Source organism: Trichoderma camerunense, assembly GCF_050948025.1.
Source record: "Trichoderma camerunense strain CBS 138272 chromosome Unknown V8C40scaffold_14, whole genome shotgun sequence".
Classification (NCBI taxonomy): Eukaryota; Fungi; Ascomycota; class Sordariomycetes; order Hypocreales; family Hypocreaceae; genus Trichoderma; species Trichoderma camerunense.
Genome location: NW_028145356.1, coordinates 840,554 through 863,117, shown reverse-complemented (window position 1 = coordinate 863,117; position 22,564 = coordinate 840,554). Strand labels below are relative to the sequence as shown.

Below are 22,564 nucleotides of genomic sequence, written 5' to 3'. Positions count from 1 at the left end.
ACCCCTTTTGAGTGGCACGTCCGAGCGGCTGCTCCCCCTGTAGTGCCATCGACAACCAACGCGCGACACCGCCCACTACTACTTTGTACGAATTCTGCCGTGAGCCTATCCTGCAGGTACCCGTCGAGCGTGACGCACAGCGCGAACTGGCTCTCGGCATTCACAGTCACTACTAGCTATCTCGACGGATTCTACTTCTGCTACACCTCTTGAAAAGGCATCCTGCATTTGATAGGAGCTCTATTCTCTCTTTTTTCCCCAAGCGTCGTTTACGAGACAGTCTTTTTTTCCCTCGAGGATTGGAAGCGCATTGATCCTATTGTTACCCATCTGGTACGTCAAATTTACTGTCTTTCTCATAATCCTCACCTTTCGAAGGATGCAACATGCGATATAGAATCGTGCAGAAAGGAAGAATAAGGAATATAGAGTGGCCCAACTTGCATCAAGTAGGCGGATAATGCTCCTCTGGTTTGGCCCACCACCCAAGCTACGGCATGATGATTGAGCCCAGTCTTCCCAATCACTTGCATCTTGGCTGCGCACTTGATATCTGACATTGCTGTAGTTCGACTTGGCACGCGATACCTATCAGAGGTAGTGGATGAATTAATGACACGATATCCGACACCTTCGGCATCATAAACCTTTTGCGAACCTTGCGCTGCTTGCGCCCAGTCCGATCAAGATGAACGTCTTCCGAAACAAGAAGAAGGGCAAGGAGGAGCCGGAGAGCGTTCGGCCATCTATGGAATCCGAGTCCTCCAGCCCCTTCCGCATGTTTAGCAAAAAGAAAGGCCAGAGCGATGATATCAAACCCGATCTTGACATCAGCAGCGCCCTGCCATCCACCGATGATTTCAGAACCAGCTTGCTCATGACAGGACTCTCAGCTCGATTTTCCATGCTACGCGAGCAGGATGATCCTACAACCAAGATGGGGAAAGCTAGTGATGACAGCGTGCTCTTCCCTCGGGGACAATCCAATTGGGGCCTTGGCGGAGGCCTACAGGATATCGCTGAGGTCGAGTCGATAAGATCGCCCTCCATCTCTCGCTTGGATGGCTTCAACATAGATGACGCCACCGGAAGCGTCATGAACCGGGCTAAGCCAGTTGATGGAAACAACCTATTTGGCGGCCGACAAAAAGTCTACAGGCTCCCGGCCAACGGCTCATCAGGAAAGGATGGTAACATGTCCAGCAGAACGCTTCTTGAGGATGATGTGGGTCTGTCGGCTTTTCAGAAATGGCGACTGGCAGAGAAGGAAAGACAGAATGCTGAAGGAGGCGAGTCCAATGAAGCGGAATATCACGAGTCTCAATCAGAATTCCAATCAGAGCCTCAATCAGACTCTTATTTAGAGCCGCTGCAAGAGTCTCACTCGGAACTCCTATCAGAGTCCCGGTCTGAGACTAGCCGACGGCGAGAGACAAGCTCAACAGTTTCATCAGTTGCGGCTCGCTACTCCACCGCAACCTCAGTTACCTCACAAGGCGCACCGTCCGTTAGGGATTCTCAGGTCACCTCGTCAGCTTCCACAGCTTCTGCGGAGCGTGTTCTTAGGACAAAGCGCCTGTATGAGCAAGGTCTCAACCGTGACCTTCACGACCAGCAGTCGTCGGCCGTGTCTAGAATGGACTTTCTATCCAAGGGTCGCCCCTTTGCGTCTGCGACACCGGAGGTATCAGCTTCACCAACTGCCAGCTTGTTTGGTGATCGCATGCTTGACCGTCGACCGATCCTGGCAAAGGCTAGTGCCCCCAACCTGCGGTCGTTTACACCCAGCTCTGCGTCGCCTTCTCCCAACGAGCCCAGCTCCAAGTTCCCAGTCTCTGCTACCAAGTCGAGCTTCGGAATTCCGCCCATCAGCCCCCCCATGAGCGAGCCTGAAGAACACCCCCTGCTTACAATTCAGCCCAACGATAGAGGCAAGGCCACGGCAATGGGCGTTTTTGAGAGACCCGCCGAGAAATATGACGACTCTACTTATGCCCAGCGACAACTACAGCTTCAGCAGGGACGAGAAACTCCCGTTAACAACCACCGCTCTATGGAATCTAGCGCCTCCGTTTCGGACTCTAGGTCACAATCTTCTTCAGCGATGCAAAGGAAGTCACTGGAGAATGCCGAGCCCACTGCAGCCAAGACCGCTGCTTCCGAGGACCCATCATCCTTTTTTGATGATAGCGACACCTCTTCCGTCCTGAGCGGATTGTTGGCTTCTGGGAACCCCCCAAGACTCTCTGTCGAAAGGCCTAATGATGGTGACCATCCAGCCTTCAAGAACTCCGCCATCCCAGCTCCCCTTTCACTTGGTCCCAGAGTATCGGGCGGCCTTTCGCCCTCTCCCAGTCCTATGTCTGGGCCCCCTCAGGACTCTCCCACACTGCCAGGTAGCGGCTTGAGTGGTATGGTGCGGGCACATTTGCGTAGCGACAGCAATGCCTCTTCCATCTATGGCATGCCACCACAAGAATCAGAACAGAGTACAGTGCAGACGACGGTGCAAAACACGTCGCAGACCGGTTTGGGCTTGGATTATGACCGTAGCCCCGGTTCGGCGCGATCGCCTGGTAATGCCCGAGCAATGATGTCTCGGTCTCCTTCTCGCCACAGGACTTCAAACGACGATGCAGATAGGGAGGAGGAGGACGAATTTGCTCGTCATCTTGCGGATGGCGCTCGACGTGTCCGCGAGAAGCTCGGCTCCATGGTCGACCCCGAGATGGATAAGCCCTCTCCGACGGCAGTGCCATCCTTGGAGAGCCTCAAGGACGTCCCACCTCCGCGGTCGAATGCATTGGGCATCCTCAAGTCGAAATCCAGCCATACCTCGCTGTTTGATCGCCAACGCGACCAAAGCCAACCAAGGGCCATGAAGATGGTCATGTCATCGACCTCGGGTAGGAACATGTCACCCTCTGCATCTCGGAGAGGATCCGCCGAGAACATGGATGATTCACGCAGAGGTCGCTCGACGCAAGCCCGAGAGCGGCCATCAGAGGATGGAGCCTCAACAGACAAGGAGGAGAACGTCCACGTTGGTCTCAAGGCCTTCCGTCAAGCACGCCTCGAGCTCCAGAAGATGAAGGATCTAGAAACAACCCAACGACCGTCGGAACGCCCCCCCTTGGGTTCGCGAGTAGGGTCTCACGACGTCGGCGGCCCACCACCCGCCATGTTTAACAGGAAGGCGCGTGATGAGTCTCGGCATGGCAGTGGTTCTCGGGCAACCTCCCGAGCAGGATCGCGAGCTCCGTCGGAGCGAGAGAGAAGCGGATCAGAAGCAAGCAACGCTGGCCCACCTCCGCTTCGACCAATGCGGCTGAGAAACGGATCGAATGCGTACGATGATCAGTATATGCCCGTTAGTCCGCCTGGCAGTGCCAGGAGTGCTGGGGGCATGAGGCAAGGCCCCCCAAGTGCTCGACAGCGCCCTCCTTACGAGGCTGGGCAGCCATCCCCGATAGCCTCTCCCGTCGGCATGGGTACGAGATCTAGAACCGGCAGCCTGCTCGGGGCGACGGCCTCCACCCCGAACCTGTTGTCGAATGCACCTGCCCCTCCGCTGCCACCAATCAACCCCCGGCGCAAGAATGCCCTCGGCCGAGCCAGCGAGGACGACATGCAATCGCCGCGGGTCCCCGGAGGCTTCCCCGGTCCAGATGACTCGGACGATGACACGCTGGCATCGCGTCGACAAAAGTTGCGCAAGGCCACAAGCGAAGGCACCAGCTTGAGATCACGAAACAGCCCTTCCAGCAACGGCGTGAGACCACCCATGCCTCCTCAGGGAGCCATACCACCTAACAACAGATTTCCCGGCGGTCTCTTCTGAGGCCGTCATCACCTCTTTCTCTCCCATTCTTTTTGAAGCATGACTACCTTGCGTGTCATTGCTCATTTTCACTTACTAGTTGTGATGTCCCCATCTAGCCTGGCAAGGCAAACGAGTAAAGAACGACAAAGATACCTCCAACAATACATCGACATTGTAATACTATAACGGCTGCTCATTACCATACATGCGTGGGTGCTTTTGAGCTTATTTCTGATTCTCTTGACATTTTTTGTACTTTCTTACTATTTTCTTTCCCCCTTTCATCCTCTATGATGCCTGCTGATTGGGGGATGTAAATTCTTCGGGAACTTTTGTTTCTTTTCTTTTACTTGATTTTCCTTTTCCTCTGCAGAGAAGCGGTTTGGAGGTGGACAGTGTATCAGGCGGGACTTGAAATCATAATCATGGCGTCGGGATTTGCTCTTACGAAAAAGAGACTAGTCAAAGGAATCAATTCACATGGAAAGGTATACGGGGTGGGGTTTTCGGGAGAGGAATATGAGGCGGATTGGTGCGGAGAAGTTGCACTAGATGTAGTACTATCTGCGTTGTACGCCGTACTTTAGGTGAATTGAAGACGAACTAAGAAGATGAAAAGAGGTGTGCCTATTTTGCCTGTTTAGCCGTGTAGCCGCTCATTGTGCTTGATGGTTTTTCATTGATGATAATCGGAGTTATAGCAGTTGCTCGCCTGCTCTATTACTCCGAACTCTGGCAAGAGAGTTTGTCGTATGATCAATAAATCGGGGAAATACTCGTTTCTTGCAAGGCTTAGGATTTGGAGTCCAAGAGGCTCCAGCTCCTTTTGGGGCATCGGGCAACGCCTCACGACTCCCCGAGCTGAACGAGCCTGAGCTAACGTTACGTCGGGGCCCATCGGCTGAGACAGCACGATTTTAGTGCTTTTTCGGTGTGTGACTTTGTGGCTTGGGAATAAGGGCGGATTGTGTGTCTCTTTGTTAGGTTTTCTTATGCTTGTGCTTGTGCTCCTCTGTGTCCTTTCTTACGTGGGGGAAAAGTGAGGTGGACTAGCTCGAGTGGGAGTGGTTGTTCCATCTTTTTTGGGGTAGATTTTCCGAAGATATATTATTTTACGAGGTGCAGCTCTTTTTCTGAAATATTTTCATCAACTACGAATATCTTTTGGAGATACTGGATAGCACAGCCTTTCTGTCTTTTAAGTCTTTTGTCCGTTTGTGCAGCAACCCTCAGTGCGTTTTGTTCCCATATGCTCTCTTGTGTGTCAATTGAGCATAATTGCCTATCTGGAGGCGGAGGCGGGGTTCGAGACAACTTGCTAAGCCTCGTTCTAGGTCCTCTTCCAAGACAACTTGGAGAAATAAGAAAAACAGCCATGGCGTTTATTCGGCCGTATAAGCCCTCTGACTTTGAGGGCATGTCGCACATTGTGAGTCCAAAACCTTCTTTTTCTTCTGCCGTGCCGTGTTCGTGAGAAGATACCCTTATTACCCCAATACCCCACAAACTTCTTCACCCAATGTCACTTGCTCACGCCGAAATCTCACGGTGACGGCAAGCTTCCGCCATGGCAAAATCTCACCCATGAGCCGTCCTATTCCTTCGCCCATCTCTCTCATATGCTTAACTTTTTTTTTATCCCCTCGTGATCAATAAGAAATTTGTTGTCTCTTTTTCTCACACTCTTCGCCTCTTTTCTCCCCACCTCACAGTGCCGCGAAACGCTCAATCCCGCCCTCCGTCCCTCCGTGCCAGGCCGTCGCCTCGCCCCCTATTGCTGGACTCACCAGTACACGCACCTCTCGCCGACGACATGCTTTGTGCTCGATGACGGCAACGGCCGGCCCGTGGGTTACTGTATCGGGTGTCCCGACATTCCCGCTTTTGTGGCCGCCTACGACTCGTATACGAAGGAGGTGCTGGACGTCTCGCCCGAGGTGACGCGCCCCGACGATCTGGACCTCAAGGAGCCGCTGTTTTTCGAGGACGGGAACATCAATGAGGTGTTTTTGTCGCGGTTGGCGTATAACCCTCAGTTGTTGCTGATTGATGGTAACGCCGATCTGCTGGAGGAGTATAAGGCGACGATGCACATTGATTTGCTGGATGAGTTCCAGGGCAAGGGCTGGGGGAAGCAGCTCATTAGCAGTTTCGTGGAGAGCATCAGGAACGTTCCGCAGAAGGATGGCAGTGTTAGTAAAGGTATTTGGATCGGCGTGGCGGGGGATAACGGCAAAGTGCTGCCTTTTTACGAGAAGCAGGGCTTCAAGGTGAAGCAGCGGCCTGTGGAGAGCAAGACCTTTTTCCTGGTCAGGGACTTTTGAGGGTGAACGTAAGGAGATTTGTAGAAATAGATGAAGAAGGGGCATGGTAGACGTATACTGACGAGTAACGATTCCAAATTGAATGTTTTTTTGTATTGATTTTTTGACTGTTTTCTTTTAAATATCTCCTTAAGCTATTCAATCTGTCCCAGTAAATCGATCAAGTAAACCTGACATATAAGGAACATCGGGCATTTTTCCGTACGTCGAATGTCTGCTCATTTTTGCTTTCCAGCGGGGGAGGAACAAAAGAAAACGACGTTGGTGGTGTGAATTTTCCCCAACAAGTCGTGTACATGGTGGTGGAGATAGAGATAAGAAGACGTCAATCTGCCGCCCATGATAATAGTACAAGGTTCCCGCGAACAACCATTCCGTAGCCCATGAATTCCCAATAACCCAAGGAGAAGACGTAAAGAGGAGAAGAAGAAGAAGAAGTAGAATCGAAGAAGAGAAAGTCCAAAAGATGCGGTCGTCGAAATAAAATAGTTAACAAAGGGTATCGCACAGGAGCTCTGCTCCAAGACATAAAGAAGCTGAATCATAACACTGCCGATGCTCAACGCCAACCGGACAAAGATTTCATAAGGTGTAGTGTATTGGTGGAGTGCTGGCGAGGGTGTCAGTCGGGGTATTCGGGATGATGAGGATGATGTCGAGACAAACGTTTTTAAGCATTTAGCACATGGGGCAGTGGGAGCACTGCTTGTGGCCGCATCCAGTGCAGGTCGTGCTGATGACAATCATGCCACCGCATTTGCAACAGTACTCGTAGGCGGGCATGTTTGTTGAAGTGGAAGTGGTTTGAAGTTTGAAGTGAGGGAGCTGATGGCGAGATGTCTGCCTTGTTGGAATATTTTGTGATGTTCTGAAGAGAGTGTAGAGTGTAGAGTGTGTAGAGAAGAAGTAGGAGCAAAAGAGTGAGGAAGGGGATGGAGAGGAAGAGAAAGAACAACTTATTATAGTTCAAACAAGGTGTCTGAGATGGGTGGGCTGGCTAAAAACTGTAACGGCAAAATGGGAAGCATGTTCAATCCAAGGATACGGCTTTTACATCAAGGTATTAGTCCTAACACGACTAAGACATGGTTAGTCCGGGACGGGGCACAATGAGACCTGTCCATGGCTTGCCGCCTGAAACATAGTACAAGCATAATACGATCCAGTACAGGTTCTCTGCAGAAAAAGCCTTGGCCAGGCAGCGGCAGCCTCCGATGTTAAGCTGTTGGCCGTGGCTCACGGAACAGGTGGGACCCCAATACAATATCGAGGAGGAGGAGGAGAACAGCCGCTGAGGAAAGATGGATGGATGGACCGTCCATCGGAGAGATTGATTGGCGAGACCGGCAGATTGACTTGAGACGGCACCGCAGCACTGAGACAAAAACTTATCGGGTTCTGATGACGCATTTCCATCTGTCATGAGCCGCATCAGGCAATTGGAGAGCTGCCATAGGTGGGATTGGGGATGTTGCTAGCTGGAGTGGCGCGACACCAGCAGGGATGGCGATCTGCTCTAGGGCATGGGGTGCATGATGATTGGGCCGCGGGGCCATCGGGCGAGGCATCTCGCAGCAGAAGACCCAAGACCCCTAGATGAATGTTTTTGGTAATTCGATTTGATGTTTTTTGATGTCGATTCTTCTTTTGCCATGTGATGTGTGTACTACCTTACAGTAGAAAGAGGTCTGAAAATACCTAATATTGACATTAAAAATCAAGTCACAGATACTTCGTCTACGGCCAGTACTCGTAACATCCCCCGGAGTGCCGCCGACAGGGCAAAACTCTGCAACTTTTCGCCTTCAAGCTCCCGACTCTTCCCGACATTGCACATAATAAATCGTCAGAGCGTGGGATGTTTTGTCTCCTCCCTCAAAATCTTGTGCATCGCATGACTCCTCAAAACTCGGCGACAATGAGGCCATCAGCAGGCAGGCAGGCAATCCCCCACGCCCAAGCGGCCAGAAGATGGCTGAATAGTCAGAGTTTAGGGTTTCCTCAGGCCTGCTAGCGGACGAGGAGACGTGCGGGGAAGCTCAAAGCACAGGCAAAGTGGCGGCAGGGATAATTCACTACGGCACGGCTTTAATGGTGATGAGCGGTTGCTAAGGCATGCTGCATGCTGCATATTGCCTGGGTCTAATGGATATTACTTTGGTCTCCGACGTGCGCTACGGGAGACTGACTGCAGCTCAATGCAGGCAGGTAATATTTCCTGCCGTTCAGTCCCATGTGCGGTATGTGCCGTTGAATCCAGCCCAGCCTAAGTCGAGTCATATTGAATCCTTTTCCGTCTCAGCCGGGCTGTCTTTCTCACGCACCCCAGGTGGCGACGAGTCGTCATTCCGTACGAGCAAGTTTGGTCTCAATCCAGCTCTCAAGAGAAAAGCAAGTACAGTACATAACACGATACATGCAAAGAGAGGCCCAACAAAAAGAAAGAAACACAAACGTTAAGCAAGATGGAAGAGATCGACGGCTTGGCGGAAGCCATGACGGATGCTCGCAAACCAAGGCAAAGCAAAACTCTGGGCATGTCTTGTCACGAGCTAAGGGGCTGTGGTTGTGGCAAACCCTGTCAATGTCTGCAACCTGAACGCGGCCTCAGCCAACCCGCCCGCCAGGTTCAGTCGTGGTGGTCTGTCGCCCTCGAAATTATTCGGAACACCAACTTGCCATCGTGTGAGTGCCAGGGGGTGCGTAGCGCGTCCATTCTAGGCCATCGAAATTCCAAGTCCAGCGGGGCAATCCGGGGAAGCGATCCTGGTCTCCCAATCTACGTCACTGCAGCCGCCGAAATAGCGTTCTTGATTTGATGTTGCCCAAGTGCCAGATCGCCGCGCAGCTGTGCCTCCTGAGTGGCAAATCACGAGTTCCCGTACGCGGCAAGTACCATTTGCAGCAAAGACGCCGTCCGGGTACTTGAATATACAGGGCGGCATTGCAAGGCTTCGCGATGGAGCTCTCAACTACGGCTGATTGACATGATTGACATGGTAAGCCCCTGGTCACAAGCACAAGCTATTCTTGGCTTCGATGGTGGCGGATTGATGCCCACAATGCTGCAGCAAGAGCAAGTGTAAGTGGACTGCTGCTGTAGAGTATGCTGCATCTCAGGTCCAACCGATTGTCCCGCATGTGCTGCGATGTCCAAGTTTATGACATATCACTCGAAGCCCCTCTGTCAGAGGCTGTAAGAAGTCTCGATTGGGACATTAGCCTTGTGGTCTTTGCCGTCGCCGTCAAGTAAGCAGTGCTAAGCGACATCTCTCGGACGCAGATGCAAAACCGCCGCTTGAATGATTCGCCGACTTCAGTCCTTTCATCCCACGCGGGTTGCGCGCGCTCAAATGCGACCTCGAGACCCCTCTTGATGACTGTTGATGCCTCGGCCGGGGGACAACTTCTAATACGAGCCCAAAGCTCATGGAGGAGGTGTCGTGCCGCTCACTTTCGGAGTTAAACCGGGAAGAAGGACGCTCGATCTGATTCTTCCTGGAGAATTTCATTGGGTCATGCATGAACCGGTGCTAGCCTTACGAACCATCCCATAATATGCTTTCTAATCTCTATTAAAGCTTGTATTTTGAAATAGCCCTACAGACACAAACACATCCGGTGAGCAAATGCTGCAAGAATGAGGTGTAATTACATTAATTCGCATCATCATAAATAGCGATGCCTCTCCATCCACGCCCTTCTCAAGGATTTATATACGTCGACGGCATCACTGTCGCACCCGCAAACGTCACCTTTTTCAACTTGTCCACGTCCACCCCATGCAGTACACGCACATTCACCGGATGAGACTCCTTGTTTCTCCCATAGACTTGACGGAAATGCTTACTTAGCGCTCGGACCTCGTCTCGAGAGAGTTGATTTCGGAGGTCTGTCATGTTGATACCGCAAGTGCGGCAGAATGTTTTGCTCGTCAGTCCTTCGGCGAATGTGTAGCGGCCAACGGCATCCTCAGATCCTGAGAGGACTACGTTTTCGGGCCTAGGGGAGAGCCATATATATCCGTTCTAGAGTTGCAGTTTAGAATGATGAGCAGCTTGCACATTGAAGGACACAACTAACCCGAGAGCAGATGCTACAGTTGCATACAACTACCACCCCTTCGTTGAATTCATCTAATGGCTTGCATGACAGAGCCACCGTAACTGCACCGCAATGACAGCTTCCAGTGTATGACTGGCCGCCTTCAACATTTGGCGGGATCTCTCCTTTGTGCTCTGGAGGCAAATACTCTGCTCCAATCTTGGAGTTGAAGATGCTGTTTACTGTTACTTTTTGCTCTTCATCTAGTTGTCCTTGTCGGCATAACTTACTTTCTTCGTTCCAACGGATCCAAGTCGACATTCTGCAAGGCTCGTGTCTATCCGTTCTTGTGAGCAACACGATAATACGAGCTAGATCCTTGCCACAACTTACATTCAGCAACAATTTCAATCGTGGAGGGCCATTGGGCATCCTCGAAAGCAAACTCGTTGCGCATTTAGGACAGAACTATAACCAAGTTAGCAAACCCCGGATGCCTATATTCCATTTCCGGCGATGTGTACCTTGTGAATCTTATTTCCCGCTCCAAATGTGTAAGACTTGAGTCTCTCCTCGGTTCCCTTCACGATCCTGAAGTTGCTTTCTTCGTCTGTCAAAACGTATAGGTTTCCCGTGCGGCTGCAGAAGCTGCAGTCGCATTCCACGACGCTTCTTAGCTCGGGGAGGTCGACTTCGTAGACGAAGTTGCCGCAGTGGCAGTTGCCTCGATATGTGCGCCGGCTTGGCTGGTCTTGAGCCACTGTCATGATGAATGTGAGGATATAAAGTCAAGCAACGCCGGCTGTGCTGAAGACGATGAATGCGCACGAAACTCTCTGCTATGAGTATCGTGTGAATTAATCAGAAATGCCTTCTCTCTAGAAAAAGGTGAGGCTTAATCTTTCCCCTTAAGGCGTGCAAGAAAAGAGCTTTGCTTCGTTTCAAATGGGAGCTGCGTGGTGTTTCTTTTCCGACCTGTTAAGTCTCTTGTAGTTGTCACAAGCAAAGACCCCAGTCTCAAGACCTTTGGCCAAAAATAGTGACTTGTTCTCTTAAGCCACTTCCCCAACAAAGGATGGCTCGATATGCCAAACTAGTGTCAGATTTCGTGAGATACCAGACTGTTTCCTCCTGACTAAAATGGGCCAAGGGAAGGGGAAGAGAAGAAACGTTGAGGGCGCCAAAAATGGCAGCCGGTTGATTCTAACCGTGCCGAAGTGGAGAATTATCCCGTCCAAGGTTGGTAGTATTGCAGGTTATGGTCTCTTTGGAAGCGACGACCCGAAAGGCGAGGACGAATAACGTCGGTGTTGGTGCGTTGAAGAACTTACTCAGAGGACTGATATGATGATATACAAGCAAGAGATTTATAGCATCGTGATGACTCTGACCGCCTGGAAAAGGTGAGCTGCGGTGTGAATATGCACAGTTGTACATAAGACCGAGGTTTCGCTTCCACGGATCCTACATACACTTACGTTCTGTTGATTGCACTAAGCCGGAACAACACCACGTTGGTAATGAGATAAGGGAAAAGTAGCTGATTGATATTTATCATCTAATGAGCTCAGCAGCCGAAAGAGGGAATTTCTTCAGGGGCGGATGAATTTGTTGGCAACGAGGAGGATTGTTGCGGTCCACTTTTGTTCACTAATCATGATTGTCAAGGTGCGACTTTGTTGAGGTAGAACTTGAGTGCTTTGGGGAGGAAAGGAAAGGGAAGAGAGAGTTGTTGGATGGTTGAGAGTTGAGTGTTCGAATGGTGGTACTTGGATTGGTTGTGCAGGTTGGTTTGAGATGAGTGTGCGGTTGTTGTTGCAACTCCCGATTACCACCAGGCTGGAATGATGCTGAACTCAGTTGAACAGGATAGACACTGTAGATATAGATAGGCTCTGTAGATCAAGACAGATGTAGTAGATGGCGATATACATAGTAGATGGAGATAGACTCAGTAGATGAAGATGGATGTAGTAGATGTAGACAGATGAAGTTGATAGAAATAGATGTAGTAAATATAGATAGACTTATCAATAGAAATAGATGTAGTAGACAGAGATAGACGAAATAGACCAATACGGGTATCTGTTATCAGCTATGACTCCAGCATGGTACATCTCCCTTCTACCCATTCTCCCGATTCCTCATTAACCTCATCCCAGGTTTCCCAAACTTGTTGCGCATGCTCTTTTATCCAAGAAATAGGTATAATCACATCGCCCTCTCCGGGGCCTGGATCTCGTAGGAACAACAGCTGGAAACGCAGTATCAAGTCACTACTTTCCACAGCTTGGTAGGCCGATGGGTTTGTCCAGCTTCCAGCAATTGTAATTCTTTGTTGACAGCCAGGGACTTGCACAAGCCCCTCGTCCTGACTCTCTTCCCACCTCTCGATGATTAATGTGCGTTGGTCAGGGACAAGTTTCGACAGGATGACAATCTTAACCTTGTGGTCCGAGTCTGTAAACCAAGCTCTTGCCTTGGCTTTCATGTCTTTTAATGTTTGGGAGTATCCTGCGTCAAACACAATAGTTGGCCACCTAGGTCTTGGACGTCCTTCCCTCGGCCCCCCAGATGAGTCTGCTTGCTTTGCCCCTGCGCTACGGGTGGGATGTCGTGTATTATAGAAAGTCGCGTGTCCCTTATAAGCCCATCTTTGTCCCAGACCCATCCGAACGATGTGATAATAGAGTTGTCCGTACAACGTCCCGCCAAGTTCTTCGTGAACTTGTGTTGAAACCGTTATCATCAGACACTGGCAGTCTTCATTGTACACAGAGAGGCGGATCTTGTGCGTCTCGTAGCCTTCATCTAGCCCCTTGAAGACCGCAGGAGACACATCTAGAACAGAGTCAGGGAGGCAGGAAATAGATGACATGGTAGTAGGCAAGGTCGAACATACTGGTCACTCGCAATGCATCCCCTGGTGCGGCATCGATTGCTCTGATCAGATCTCCAAGATTGGTAAATCGGATCGTTTGCAATGAAGACGGCGACTCTTCTATTGACTGTGGCATTTCGACCTATGCGTATAGCAAATTTAGAGACGTCATTGGGTTTGTAGTAGTGGGAATAATGCTTAGCACAGTGTTCAGAAAATGTATATTTATTTAGAGGTTCATCTGGTGTAATGTTTACGCAAATACGCCACATTGGAGTTTCTAGAACAGCCTTGGTAAATACCTGTACCTATACATGCGGAACACAACGAACATGTACTTAAAAATATACGCGTAGTACTTATGGCTCCAAAGGTTGTTGTAAATACATGTGTGTTAAAGGTCGCTGTCATTCGACTTAACGGAAGAAGTAGAATCCCATCTCTTCATGCCATCTCAGATAATGTGGCCATGCTAGGATGCACCGTACCAGGTACTCAAGGGGGGCGGTCCATGCCGCTGAGGTCTGTCTTGCTCCCTTCCGGACTTCGCTTACGGACTCTTCCTAACTTCGCTTCGGGGCATAAGTGAGATCGTACCAGACAAAGAAGGCATGTAGGGTGTCCTCTTCTGTGAGAAGGCCGTTTGGGAACTTCCGGGCAATTCTTCGCAGCTCCCTCAGGATGCCCTGGGGAATATGAAAGGGTCTTTATCAGGGGCATCTGGAGGCGGAATCCAGTGAGTCCCTTGCCACCTCGGCGTAGAACAGACGCATCACAGATGACGTCTCTCCAAGGTGGGTTTTGAGGGCCAGGCTCCCTGTCCAGGACTATCCCTATAGGATCAGCTATTGATATCTTGACCAGAAGTCAATGCCGTGCAGAGAGGAGCGTTTGCCTCCCTGGCCGATTGGTGAGTATTCAACTGTGTCCCAGAAAACAAACTGAAGGAATTCTGTTGCGACCACCAAGGGTGTGCGGCTGATGATGGCTTCGAACTTGGCTAGGTGGCAAGCTCTGCAGTGGAAGTCTTTGACTGTGTCTTCGTCAATCTTTATCCCTGATTTCTTGCAGGCCTCTATGACTGTCTTTTCTCGCGTGGCCAAGCCGGCGGTGCATCAAGGCAAACTCCACATTTTTCGTTGTGGCTCTTAACGGCAAGAGGATCTTCTGGCGGAGGATCTTCGCGGGTCAACTGGTGAGTTGTAGTATTGCTTCCTATCAAGAAATAGGGGATCTATTTCTCTAGTCTAGAGGAACCTCTCAAGAGAGCAAGAAGAAGAAGGAAACAAAACGAAGACATCGTCTTCAACGGCAAACGGCCAACAGGGCAGTCGTGGCCCGCAGCAGCAGGAGGATCACGCAGATCCATACGTGATTTTCAGTAATACACTGGCCTCTCCAGAGTGTCCCGTTGGTGTAGTAGGTATGTCACTTGTCTTCTTCACCAGGCTCCGGCTGCGTGGTAGAGTGGGACTTGCGTGGATTGAATGTAGCAGGTGCACATGACAGTTGGAATCAGATGCAGCTGGCTCATGGGCTCTGAAGATGAGCACGCAGACGTGATTTCTGGTCTTGAGCCAAGCGAACGCGAACGCGTGCTAGTGATGTTCTTCGCCGTTGATTCTTCCCTTCTGGTGATCAGGTTGTTTTTGTGGCATAAGTCCGAGCTCATCGTCCATCTCGGTGAGGTCTGCTTCGGTGGTCTATGTTGTCACATTTGACTTGCTTTAGGTGAGCTTTGATTTCGCGATGTCGGTTGATGTCATGGGCTGACAGCCTGACAGAGTGTCCAATTCACGGGGGCAGTATTGACCAGCGATGTCGCCATCTTCCCTGCCCGTGATACTACAAATTGGGCAAAGCAGGCGAGCCCACTTAGTGAGCATCACCCTGTCCTGGTGATCGTGAAATGAGTTCTTGACCTTGAGGCAGTGCCACACAACAGCATGCTTTTTTCCCAAGCGGTTCAGCCGGCCGTGGATCTGGAGGTTTGCCCTCGGGTTGAAGTGTGCTGACTGACCATGAAACCAAACATTAGGGTTGGAACTTCTCTCGGTTTCCTCTGATATAAAATATATATCTTCAGGTGGCAGATGCATTTATAATTTTAAAGACGTTGTAACAGTCCGGCTTCTGCCTCATCTGTGGGGTCCCGGAATCGATATCGAGTGCGGTTGTGAGAAGGCAGTATCTGATAGAAGAAGACTTCAGATTTTTCCCAGCAGCATGTGTTAGTCGACGCCCATGGGCCAATCCTCTGGGTATTCAATCAGTAGATGGGCTTGGACGATGATTAGTGGAACTATTGTGAACTTACCCAATTTGCCGCATCCAGATGGGGAATCGAAGATACGTGGCCATGAGAGGTCAATTGCGTTCTGGTCATAGTCTCGTTCTTTCTTCTCTAGCATGAGGCAGATTGCGTTATGGAGATGCAGGAGGAGGCGGCACCCGACCGACCGACGTATTAATAGATATCCGCAGGTGTCGGGAATGCCTGCGCGGCGCATGTCTTCTGGCTAACGACCGTTGAGGATATAATGAGGACCAACCTGCTCTGGCCTGCGGCTCGGGCGCCGTTCGAGTCAGCTTTAAACCTGACGCCCTTTTTGTCCCGTAGCTGTCTGACAGCTGCGGTGAAGTTTAGAGATTCGCGGGGGGGTATGGCTCCAAGTCGGCGAGGGCATCCATGCCCGGTGTGGCATCTTGTGGGTTCCGATGTAGGAGGTGGGAAAGGTGAGAGGGCTGCTCTATAGTCATGTGCAATGTGAAAGAGCTCATCCAGTGATTGGTGGATTTGTTTTGCCTATTGGTTTTGTATGTATTATCGAGACCTAAGGCAGCTGTCATAGCGTAGACGATGTATAATATTGAACAAATGCATTGCCTTTCAGTCGGCCAGATTCTCCAAGCTGCCAAGATGGAGTTGGCTCTTCGGGTTCCGCACCTAAAGAAGAAAGAATGGCTCGAGTAGGATCATAACTGATGGTATGAGGAAAAAAGTTCTGCCATGTGCCTCATTCGTGGGCATGACGGTGATAGAGTATCTCGTGTATTCTGAGATATAGAACAGGTGTATGAGTTTCTTGTGCTTGATCGTTAGTATTTGTTTGATGGATCGAGAGGCATGGTGTGGCAGTGATGATGGCATCTCGGCTCTTGAGATGGTCGTGGAGGCTATGGAGGGATCACACATCTTTACCTTTGATGACGTTTGTCTTGCCAACAAGTATGATGAGAACCCGTGATCGGGTTGTCATCAGTGCGACGAGGGTTTCATCTCCCACAAGGATTGAAGTCTAGTTTGCTGGTTCGTACAAGATTGCAGATGACGATTTCCGCCCGGTGGCTAGGAGAGCGTCCAACTTGCGGTGAAGCTATAAGACATAGCCTTGATGTGAAAAAAAAACTCGACTGTGTTTTGGATTGGACTTTCGACTGAGGCTGTGTCCGTTGTCCCTTTGCTTCCGAGACTTGAAATACTTCTTTGCCATCTAGAGTACCAAAGTGGTCAGCTTGAGGCTGGTGAGGAAATCTGAAACGAAGACACAGCTTACCATCCGCATTGCTACATGCTTTCCCTTCATATATACAGTTACCGCACCGTCCAGACTGCGTTTCTTGGTTGACATGCAGCCTACGAACGGACCAAGCCCTTGCTCGCAACAGTCACATGGGTTATGAGCGATATCGCCTCGCTGTTGGATGGCCGCAGCAATCTTGTTTCCGATCCCATGGATCTTAACATCTGTTTCGTAGTTATCCGACCTGAAAGCCAAGTCGCGCTGAAACACGCATCACATGATCGAAAGGTTATCGAGTCCGATTTTGGCAGTCGTAGTAGCGTATGCATCTATGTATGATGATGTCGCATGCTGAGTAGTGATCAAAAGAGTAAACGATGAAAAATACCCATGTGTATTGTATTTTGTGTGCTTGTGTCAATAAGAAGAAGAGCACCAGTCCTGTGGGTGAGATAAAGAATGAAGAGAAGACAGCGAGGGCATCAACAGTTTATATAGATAGATGGCTACATGTGTATTTTGTAGACTTCAGTGTTGTTCATGATGCTTTCAAGGCAGACCAAGAACGCGTAATTGGAAAGTCGGTCAACGGGCAACTGCTTTTGAGATGCCAACTCACGATGCTATATTTCCCTGTTTTCTGCCTGAGATAGCTGTGTTACTTGGAGTTTTGTATATTTTCTCAACGCATGCTGCCGCGAGATGAGTTGTCACAAGGTGAGTTGCCGCACCCAGTCCATCCATCTTCATACGCTTACATGCTGGCAGCCTATCTCAATAAACCGTAACAGTCTCACTCATTCCGTCCATCTCAATCTACTGTATAGTCTACACCAATTCCATAAATCTCCATCTATACATTCACCTCCGCCTCCATGTCCATTTCCATCTCCGTCCATTGCCGTATGTCGCTACCAACAAATCAGGTTGACAACACATAGCCGGCAACAGACATTTCACCAACACCCTGCGCAACTAACCGTCATCTGCCGGCATGTGGAGCAATGAGACCTTGACCGCTTGAGTCAATGCACCGGCAATGGCTGTCAAGCAAAACCTTAATCGACACAAATTGACTCCATCGCAGTGAGCGATTGTGCATTGACGGCATCTTGGCCCAGGCATCAGCATTAAATCCCCCCGTATGCTCCATAGTGCTGTAACGATCTTCTCAGGCACTGCAGACGGGGCCTCTAGCGGGCGAGCGTGGCTGCAGCTTAGGCCATTTCCCCCCTAGTTGTTAGTGGCTGTGTATAAGGCATCTTCACTAGGCAGAACACATGGATGCCCACTTCAACTCTAAACCTCCCAACCGTTGACATCAGCCCAGGCAATTGCTCGTATCTTTTGTGTCAAGGCGTGACTCAGCCTCAGCCATTGGACTGATTTCTCATATGCGAACGGAACGTAAGCCGAGAGGCTTTACCACAGATTGGCCCCTGCCGGCATTTCTGTTTCGTCCTTTCCGGTGTCCCTTTCTGGCAGATTGTTCCATCTCTCTGGGGACCTGCTTGTTATGGCATTTCCTCTTGAGCGTCGAGGCTGAGAACGAACTCACGATGAGCAATGCCTTGACGATATAGCCCAAACTCTACCAACCCCAGACAGGCGAATGAAGCCGACGGCAAGTGAATAATAGACCGATTTTAGCGCACCATGCGAATGCAGGCATGCCGAAGTGGAGGTTCTCCAGCCCAAAGGCTCGTGCGGCTGAGGCCAACCAAAGTCTACTAACCCCAAGATGAGTTGGCTTTGAACAGCCATTGCATCTGTCTGCATTATAAGTACAAAGGATGGATTCTTCAGTTGAACATCATTGGAAGGGCGTCATCGGCTGTCTCATTGGTTGAGTCTGCAGCGTTTCCGCTCGTCTTACCTCACCTCCCCTCCCCTTTGATGGTGTCATCTATTTACCTCAACTTCAACCAAGATCCTACGGATAGAGACCTCAGAAGAGTCTCGCAACAATGACCAATCTCAACAAACAGAACCCGGATGCTGGCGTTCCGGTTGTTCACGCCCAGCACGAGCAACTCCCCATCCGTGAGGAGAAGCCCAAACAAGGGGCAGCGGATCCGCCTCCCTATGACGCTCACACCGACCCTGTTGACCTTCAACTCCATCACATCGCTTCCAAGGATGCTTTCTTTGTCAAGATACAGCCTCCCAAGGAACCCTCAAAGCCTATTAGCCATGTAGCATGCGACATCGTCCTGGTAATTGACGTATCTGGAAGCATGTGCTCAGCTGCTCCAGTGCCTGGCGAAGGGGCAGAAGAAACAGGTCTTTCCGTCTTGGACTTGACCAAGCACGCTGCATTCACCATCATCGAAACAATGGATGAGAGAGATCGCCTCGGTATTGTGACGTTTGAGACTGAATCGAAGGTGGTGCAGTGGCTTGAGCCCATGACAGACAACAACAAGGAGGAGGCTCGCAAAAGAGTCAAGGCCCTGAAACCAATGGGCTCGACCAATCTTTGGCACGGCATGTTGGATGCAATTAAGCTCTTCAACAAGGAGCAGGACAGCCACCGTGTGCCAGCCATGATGGTCTTGACCGACGGAGAGCCAAACCACATGTGTCCTTCAAAGGGCTACATCCCGAAGCTGAGGTCCATGCCTCCGCTCCCTGCCACCATCCACACGTTTGGCTTCGGATACAGCCTTCGATCCGGGCTGCTCAAGTCCATTGCCGAGTTCAGCGGCGGCAACTACGCTTTCATTCCCGATGCTGGCATGATCGGAACCGTCTTTGTCCACGCCATTGCCAACCTACAGTCCACTTTTGCAACAAAGGCTTCGTTAAAGCTGAAATATGCGGCCACACTTGAGATTGAGGAGACGGTTGTTGATACTGTCGACAAGCATGCTCCTGTTGATGTTGGCAATGGGCAGAAGGAGTTGACCATTTCTTTGGGAAACATCCAATACGGACAGTCACGAGACCTTTGGCTTCGCTTCAAGGGTGTCTCACAGGAAAAGCAGGCCCCCGTTGAAGCCACCCTCACGTACGAGGAGACTGAGAAGCCATCTCCAGGATTGGCCTCAGCACGCCTCGGCGACGATGCACGTAGTGTGGTGGCTCTCTCTGATAATGAAGTGGTCTTCCACGAATCACGAGCACTCGTCTGCAAATTCATCTCGTCTCTGTTCCCACTCGCATCGGACGGAGAATACAGAGCATTGACCGCAGTAAACGAACAAACCGAACACCGAAATCAGCTAGCAAAGCTCATCGAGTCTCTGCCCGGCCGCGAACTTACCGACGATCTGAACAAGGCGCTGATGGATGATCTCAAAGGCGCCGAGCCCAGGGGCCAGATCAGCATCGCCCTGTCGACGCCGGAATACTTTATCAAATGGGGTCGGCACTTTTTGCCGTCGTATGTCAACGCCCTCAGCCGCCAGATTTGCAACTCGTTCAAGGATGCGACACCGCTTCAGTTCGGCTCTCAGAGCCCGCTCTTTATTGCTTGTCGTGATCGTTTGGACAATGCCTTTGACAACATTCCGGCCCCCGAGCCATCTAGGGTCATTTTGCGTAACAGAGGCAGAGTCAATAGCAGCGGCACCACCTCTTACGCTTCTCACACCACCATGGCTAGGTACCGGAACTCTTCCGGCGTGTGTTTTGCCGGCTCGACCACCGTGGAACTGGCCTCGGGCAAGATGACAGAGATCAGAAAGCTCAAGAGCGGGATCCGGGTGCGCACGCCTCTCGGGCCGAGAAAAGTGGCCATGGTCCTCAAGACAAAGGTGTCGAGTGAGGTTCTCTACCGGATCGGTTCGCTGCTTGTCACGCCGTGGCATCCTCTGTCCATGGACGGCAAGAACTGGGACTTTCCGGCCAATATGTCGGACATTCCGGTGCTTTACACTGGCTTCATCTACTCTGTGCTGCTGCAGTCCGACAGGAGGTCAGATGCGCATGCCATTCGTGTTGCCGATACCTGGGGTGTTACACTGGGACACGGCATCCTAAGGGGATCAGCTGATATTCGAGCGCACGAGTTCTTTGGCGATTATTCGAGAGTGAAAATGGGGCTGATGAAGCTAGAGGATGCAGGTAGGAAAGGCGTTGTCAAAGGAGGAGGCATTGAGCGAGATCCTATGACAGGACTTGTGAGAGGATTTCGACGCATGTCGGAAAATGCACCCATTGAGAAGATAATACAAGTTTGATGAAATAAGGGGGCAAATAATTCTATCTACGTGGTGAAAAGGGGTCAAGTCTGAAAATTCATCCACGCAATATATAGTTTACGACAAATATGAATATGAATATCAAAAAAGCCAATTCTTTCATTCAATATACATCTATATAGCATCATTCTATTCCCGCACAAATAATCCCGCCATGCCCATACCCGTGCCAACACACATGCTCACAACACCAACCTCGCCCCCCTGCCTCGCCAGCCCATGCATCAACGTGCTCGTCATCCTCGCCCCCGTCGCTCCCAGCGGGTGTCCCAGCGCAATCGCTCCTCCATCTGGATTCACCTTGCCCTTCTCCCACGCCTCCATCAATCCCAGCTCCCGCAAGCAATAAACGACCTGGCTCGCAAACGCCTCGTTAATCTCCCACCGATCAACATCCTCCTTCTTCAGTCCCAATCGGTTCAGCAGCTTCGGGATTGCTAGAGCCGGCCCGATGCCCATCTCGTCGGGATCGCACCCGACCGTCGTCGCGCCGACAAACTTCCCCATGATCCTCCCGCTCAGGCCGAGCTCCGTGGCGGTGCTCCGGCGCATCAGCAGCGTCGCCGCCGCGCCGTCGGAGATCTGGCTCGAGTTGCCCGCGGTGCTCTTGCCGTCAGGCTTAAACGCGGGTTTCAGTTTCGCCAGCGCCTCGGCCGTGACGCCCGTGCGGATGCCGTCGTCGCGAGTAACAGTGATCTGCTGCTCCTCGCCCACAGCATTGCCCTGCTTGTCGACCTCCTGGAAACGTGTGGTAACGGGAACAATCTGCGAGTCGAAATACCCGGCATCTCTCGCCCGCGCTGCGCGAACGTGCGATTCCGCAGCGACCTGGTCCTGAATCCCGCGGTCCACGCCGTACCGCTCCGCAACGTTCTCCGACGTGAGGCCCATCGGCATAACGCAGTCCCTCACATGCTTCTCCTCAGAATCCCGCAACGCAGGCCAAACGTCCACCGGCACGGCCCTACTCCCATAATTCCGCGTCATGCTCTCCATGCCCGCCCCAATACCAACATCCACCATCCCATTCTGAATCTCCGCCGCCACCAACGAGATGCTCTGCAACGAAGACGCACACGCGCGATTCGCCGTGAACAGGCTCGTGCTGTTCGGATAGCCGGCGTGGTTGAGCGCCATGCGGCCCGCCTTGGAGCCGCCCAGCTCGGACAGCACGACGCCGACGCCAACATCGTCGACGAGCGCCGGGTCCATCTCGGGCACGGCGAGGCGGGTGGCCTTGAGGACGGCGGAGAGCAGCTCCTCTGGGTAGGCGTCCTTGAGGTGGCCCTTGTAGGAGCGGCATACGGGCGTGCGGAGGGAGGAGAGGATGACGATGTCGGAGGGTGCTTTGGCGAGCACGGCGGCGAGGCCTTTGGACGACATGATGCCGGTTGTTGTCTGATTTTTGTGATGGATGCTCCTCTCAGTCTCTCAGTCGCCCACTCACTTACTCAACTATGTGGTTATATATGACAGTAGAAGGAGATGAGTGAGATGAGATGGGAATTATCATGTAGTGATGAAGAGTAGAAGAAGAAGAAACCCTCACACCAAAAAGAAGAAGAGCAATAAATCCCAAACTACGGTACAGCTGCTCATAAATAATCACCCATCCTTACCAATCACTATATAATAAACCAATCCATCTTTTTTGCCATCGTCCTCCTTCACCAACTTACAATCTCCCCGGCCTCCGGCTCCCCCTCTGTGGATCCCCTCAAGGGCTGTTTTTTTCTAGCTCCCCCGCGTCTTCCCCCCGTATC

General features: G+C 51.2%; 7 protein-coding genes across 7 annotated transcripts; 3 read left to right on the top strand and 4 right to left on the bottom strand.

The window, feature by feature from the left end:
- Positions 1-554: 554 nt before the first annotated feature.
- On the top strand, positions 555-4,045 carry V8C40DRAFT_61175 (uncharacterized protein). Its single transcript, XM_083223199.1, has one exon. The coding sequence runs from the start codon at positions 689-691 to the stop codon at positions 3,839-3,841; it is 3,153 nt and encodes a 1,050-aa protein (XP_083070981.1). The 5' UTR covers positions 555-688; the 3' UTR covers positions 3,842-4,045.
- Positions 4,046-4,832: 787 nt separating this feature from the next.
- Positions 4,833-6,223, top strand: V8C40DRAFT_251342 (uncharacterized protein). Its single transcript, XM_083217170.1, has 3 exons — positions 4,833-5,055; positions 5,158-5,252; positions 5,536-6,223. The coding sequence occupies exons 2-3, from the start codon at positions 5,199-5,201 to the stop codon at positions 6,145-6,147; spliced, it is 666 nt and encodes a 221-aa protein (XP_083070980.1). The 5' UTR covers positions 4,833-5,055; positions 5,158-5,198; the 3' UTR covers positions 6,148-6,223.
- Positions 6,224-6,269: 46 nt separating this feature from the next.
- V8C40DRAFT_251341 (uncharacterized protein) lies at positions 6,270-7,049 on the bottom strand (the record flags this gene model as incomplete). The annotated part of the gene is made up of 2 exons (XM_083217169.1): positions 6,270-6,690; positions 6,820-7,049. A coding segment is annotated over one exon (256 nt), but the record flags the coding sequence as incomplete, so codon positions are not given.
- A 2,712-nt stretch (positions 7,050-9,761) lies between these two features.
- On the bottom strand, positions 9,762-11,071 carry V8C40DRAFT_61084 (GFA family protein). Its single transcript, XM_083223198.1, has 5 exons — positions 10,716-11,071; positions 10,585-10,659; positions 10,482-10,528; positions 10,231-10,426; positions 9,762-10,175 (listed from the first exon to the last, which is right to left on the bottom strand). Exons 1-5 carry the CDS (start codon positions 10,956-10,958, stop codon positions 9,852-9,854), a joined length of 885 nt encoding a protein of 294 aa, XP_083070978.1. The 5' UTR covers positions 10,959-11,071; the 3' UTR covers positions 9,762-9,851.
- Positions 11,072-12,286: 1,215 nt separating this feature from the next.
- Positions 12,287-13,208, bottom strand: V8C40DRAFT_268179 (uncharacterized protein; the record flags this gene model as incomplete). The annotated part of the gene is made up of 2 exons (XM_083219936.1): positions 12,287-13,032; positions 13,094-13,208. 2 exons carry the CDS (start codon positions 13,206-13,208, stop codon positions 12,287-12,289), a joined length of 861 nt encoding a protein of 286 aa, XP_083070977.1.
- A 4,699-nt stretch (positions 13,209-17,907) lies between these two features.
- V8C40DRAFT_251329 (hint-domain-containing protein) lies at positions 17,908-20,907 on the top strand. Its single transcript, XM_083217168.1, has one exon. The coding sequence runs from the start codon at positions 18,564-18,566 to the stop codon at positions 20,778-20,780; it is 2,217 nt and encodes a 738-aa protein (XP_083070976.1). The 5' UTR covers positions 17,908-18,563; the 3' UTR covers positions 20,781-20,907.
- V8C40DRAFT_61071 (thiolase family protein) lies at positions 20,856-22,487 on the bottom strand. Its single transcript, XM_083223197.1, has one exon. It carries the CDS (start codon positions 22,182-22,184, stop codon positions 20,931-20,933), a length of 1,254 nt encoding a protein of 417 aa, XP_083070975.1. The 5' UTR covers positions 22,185-22,487; the 3' UTR covers positions 20,856-20,930.
- Between the last annotated feature and the right edge of the window lie 77 nt (positions 22,488-22,564).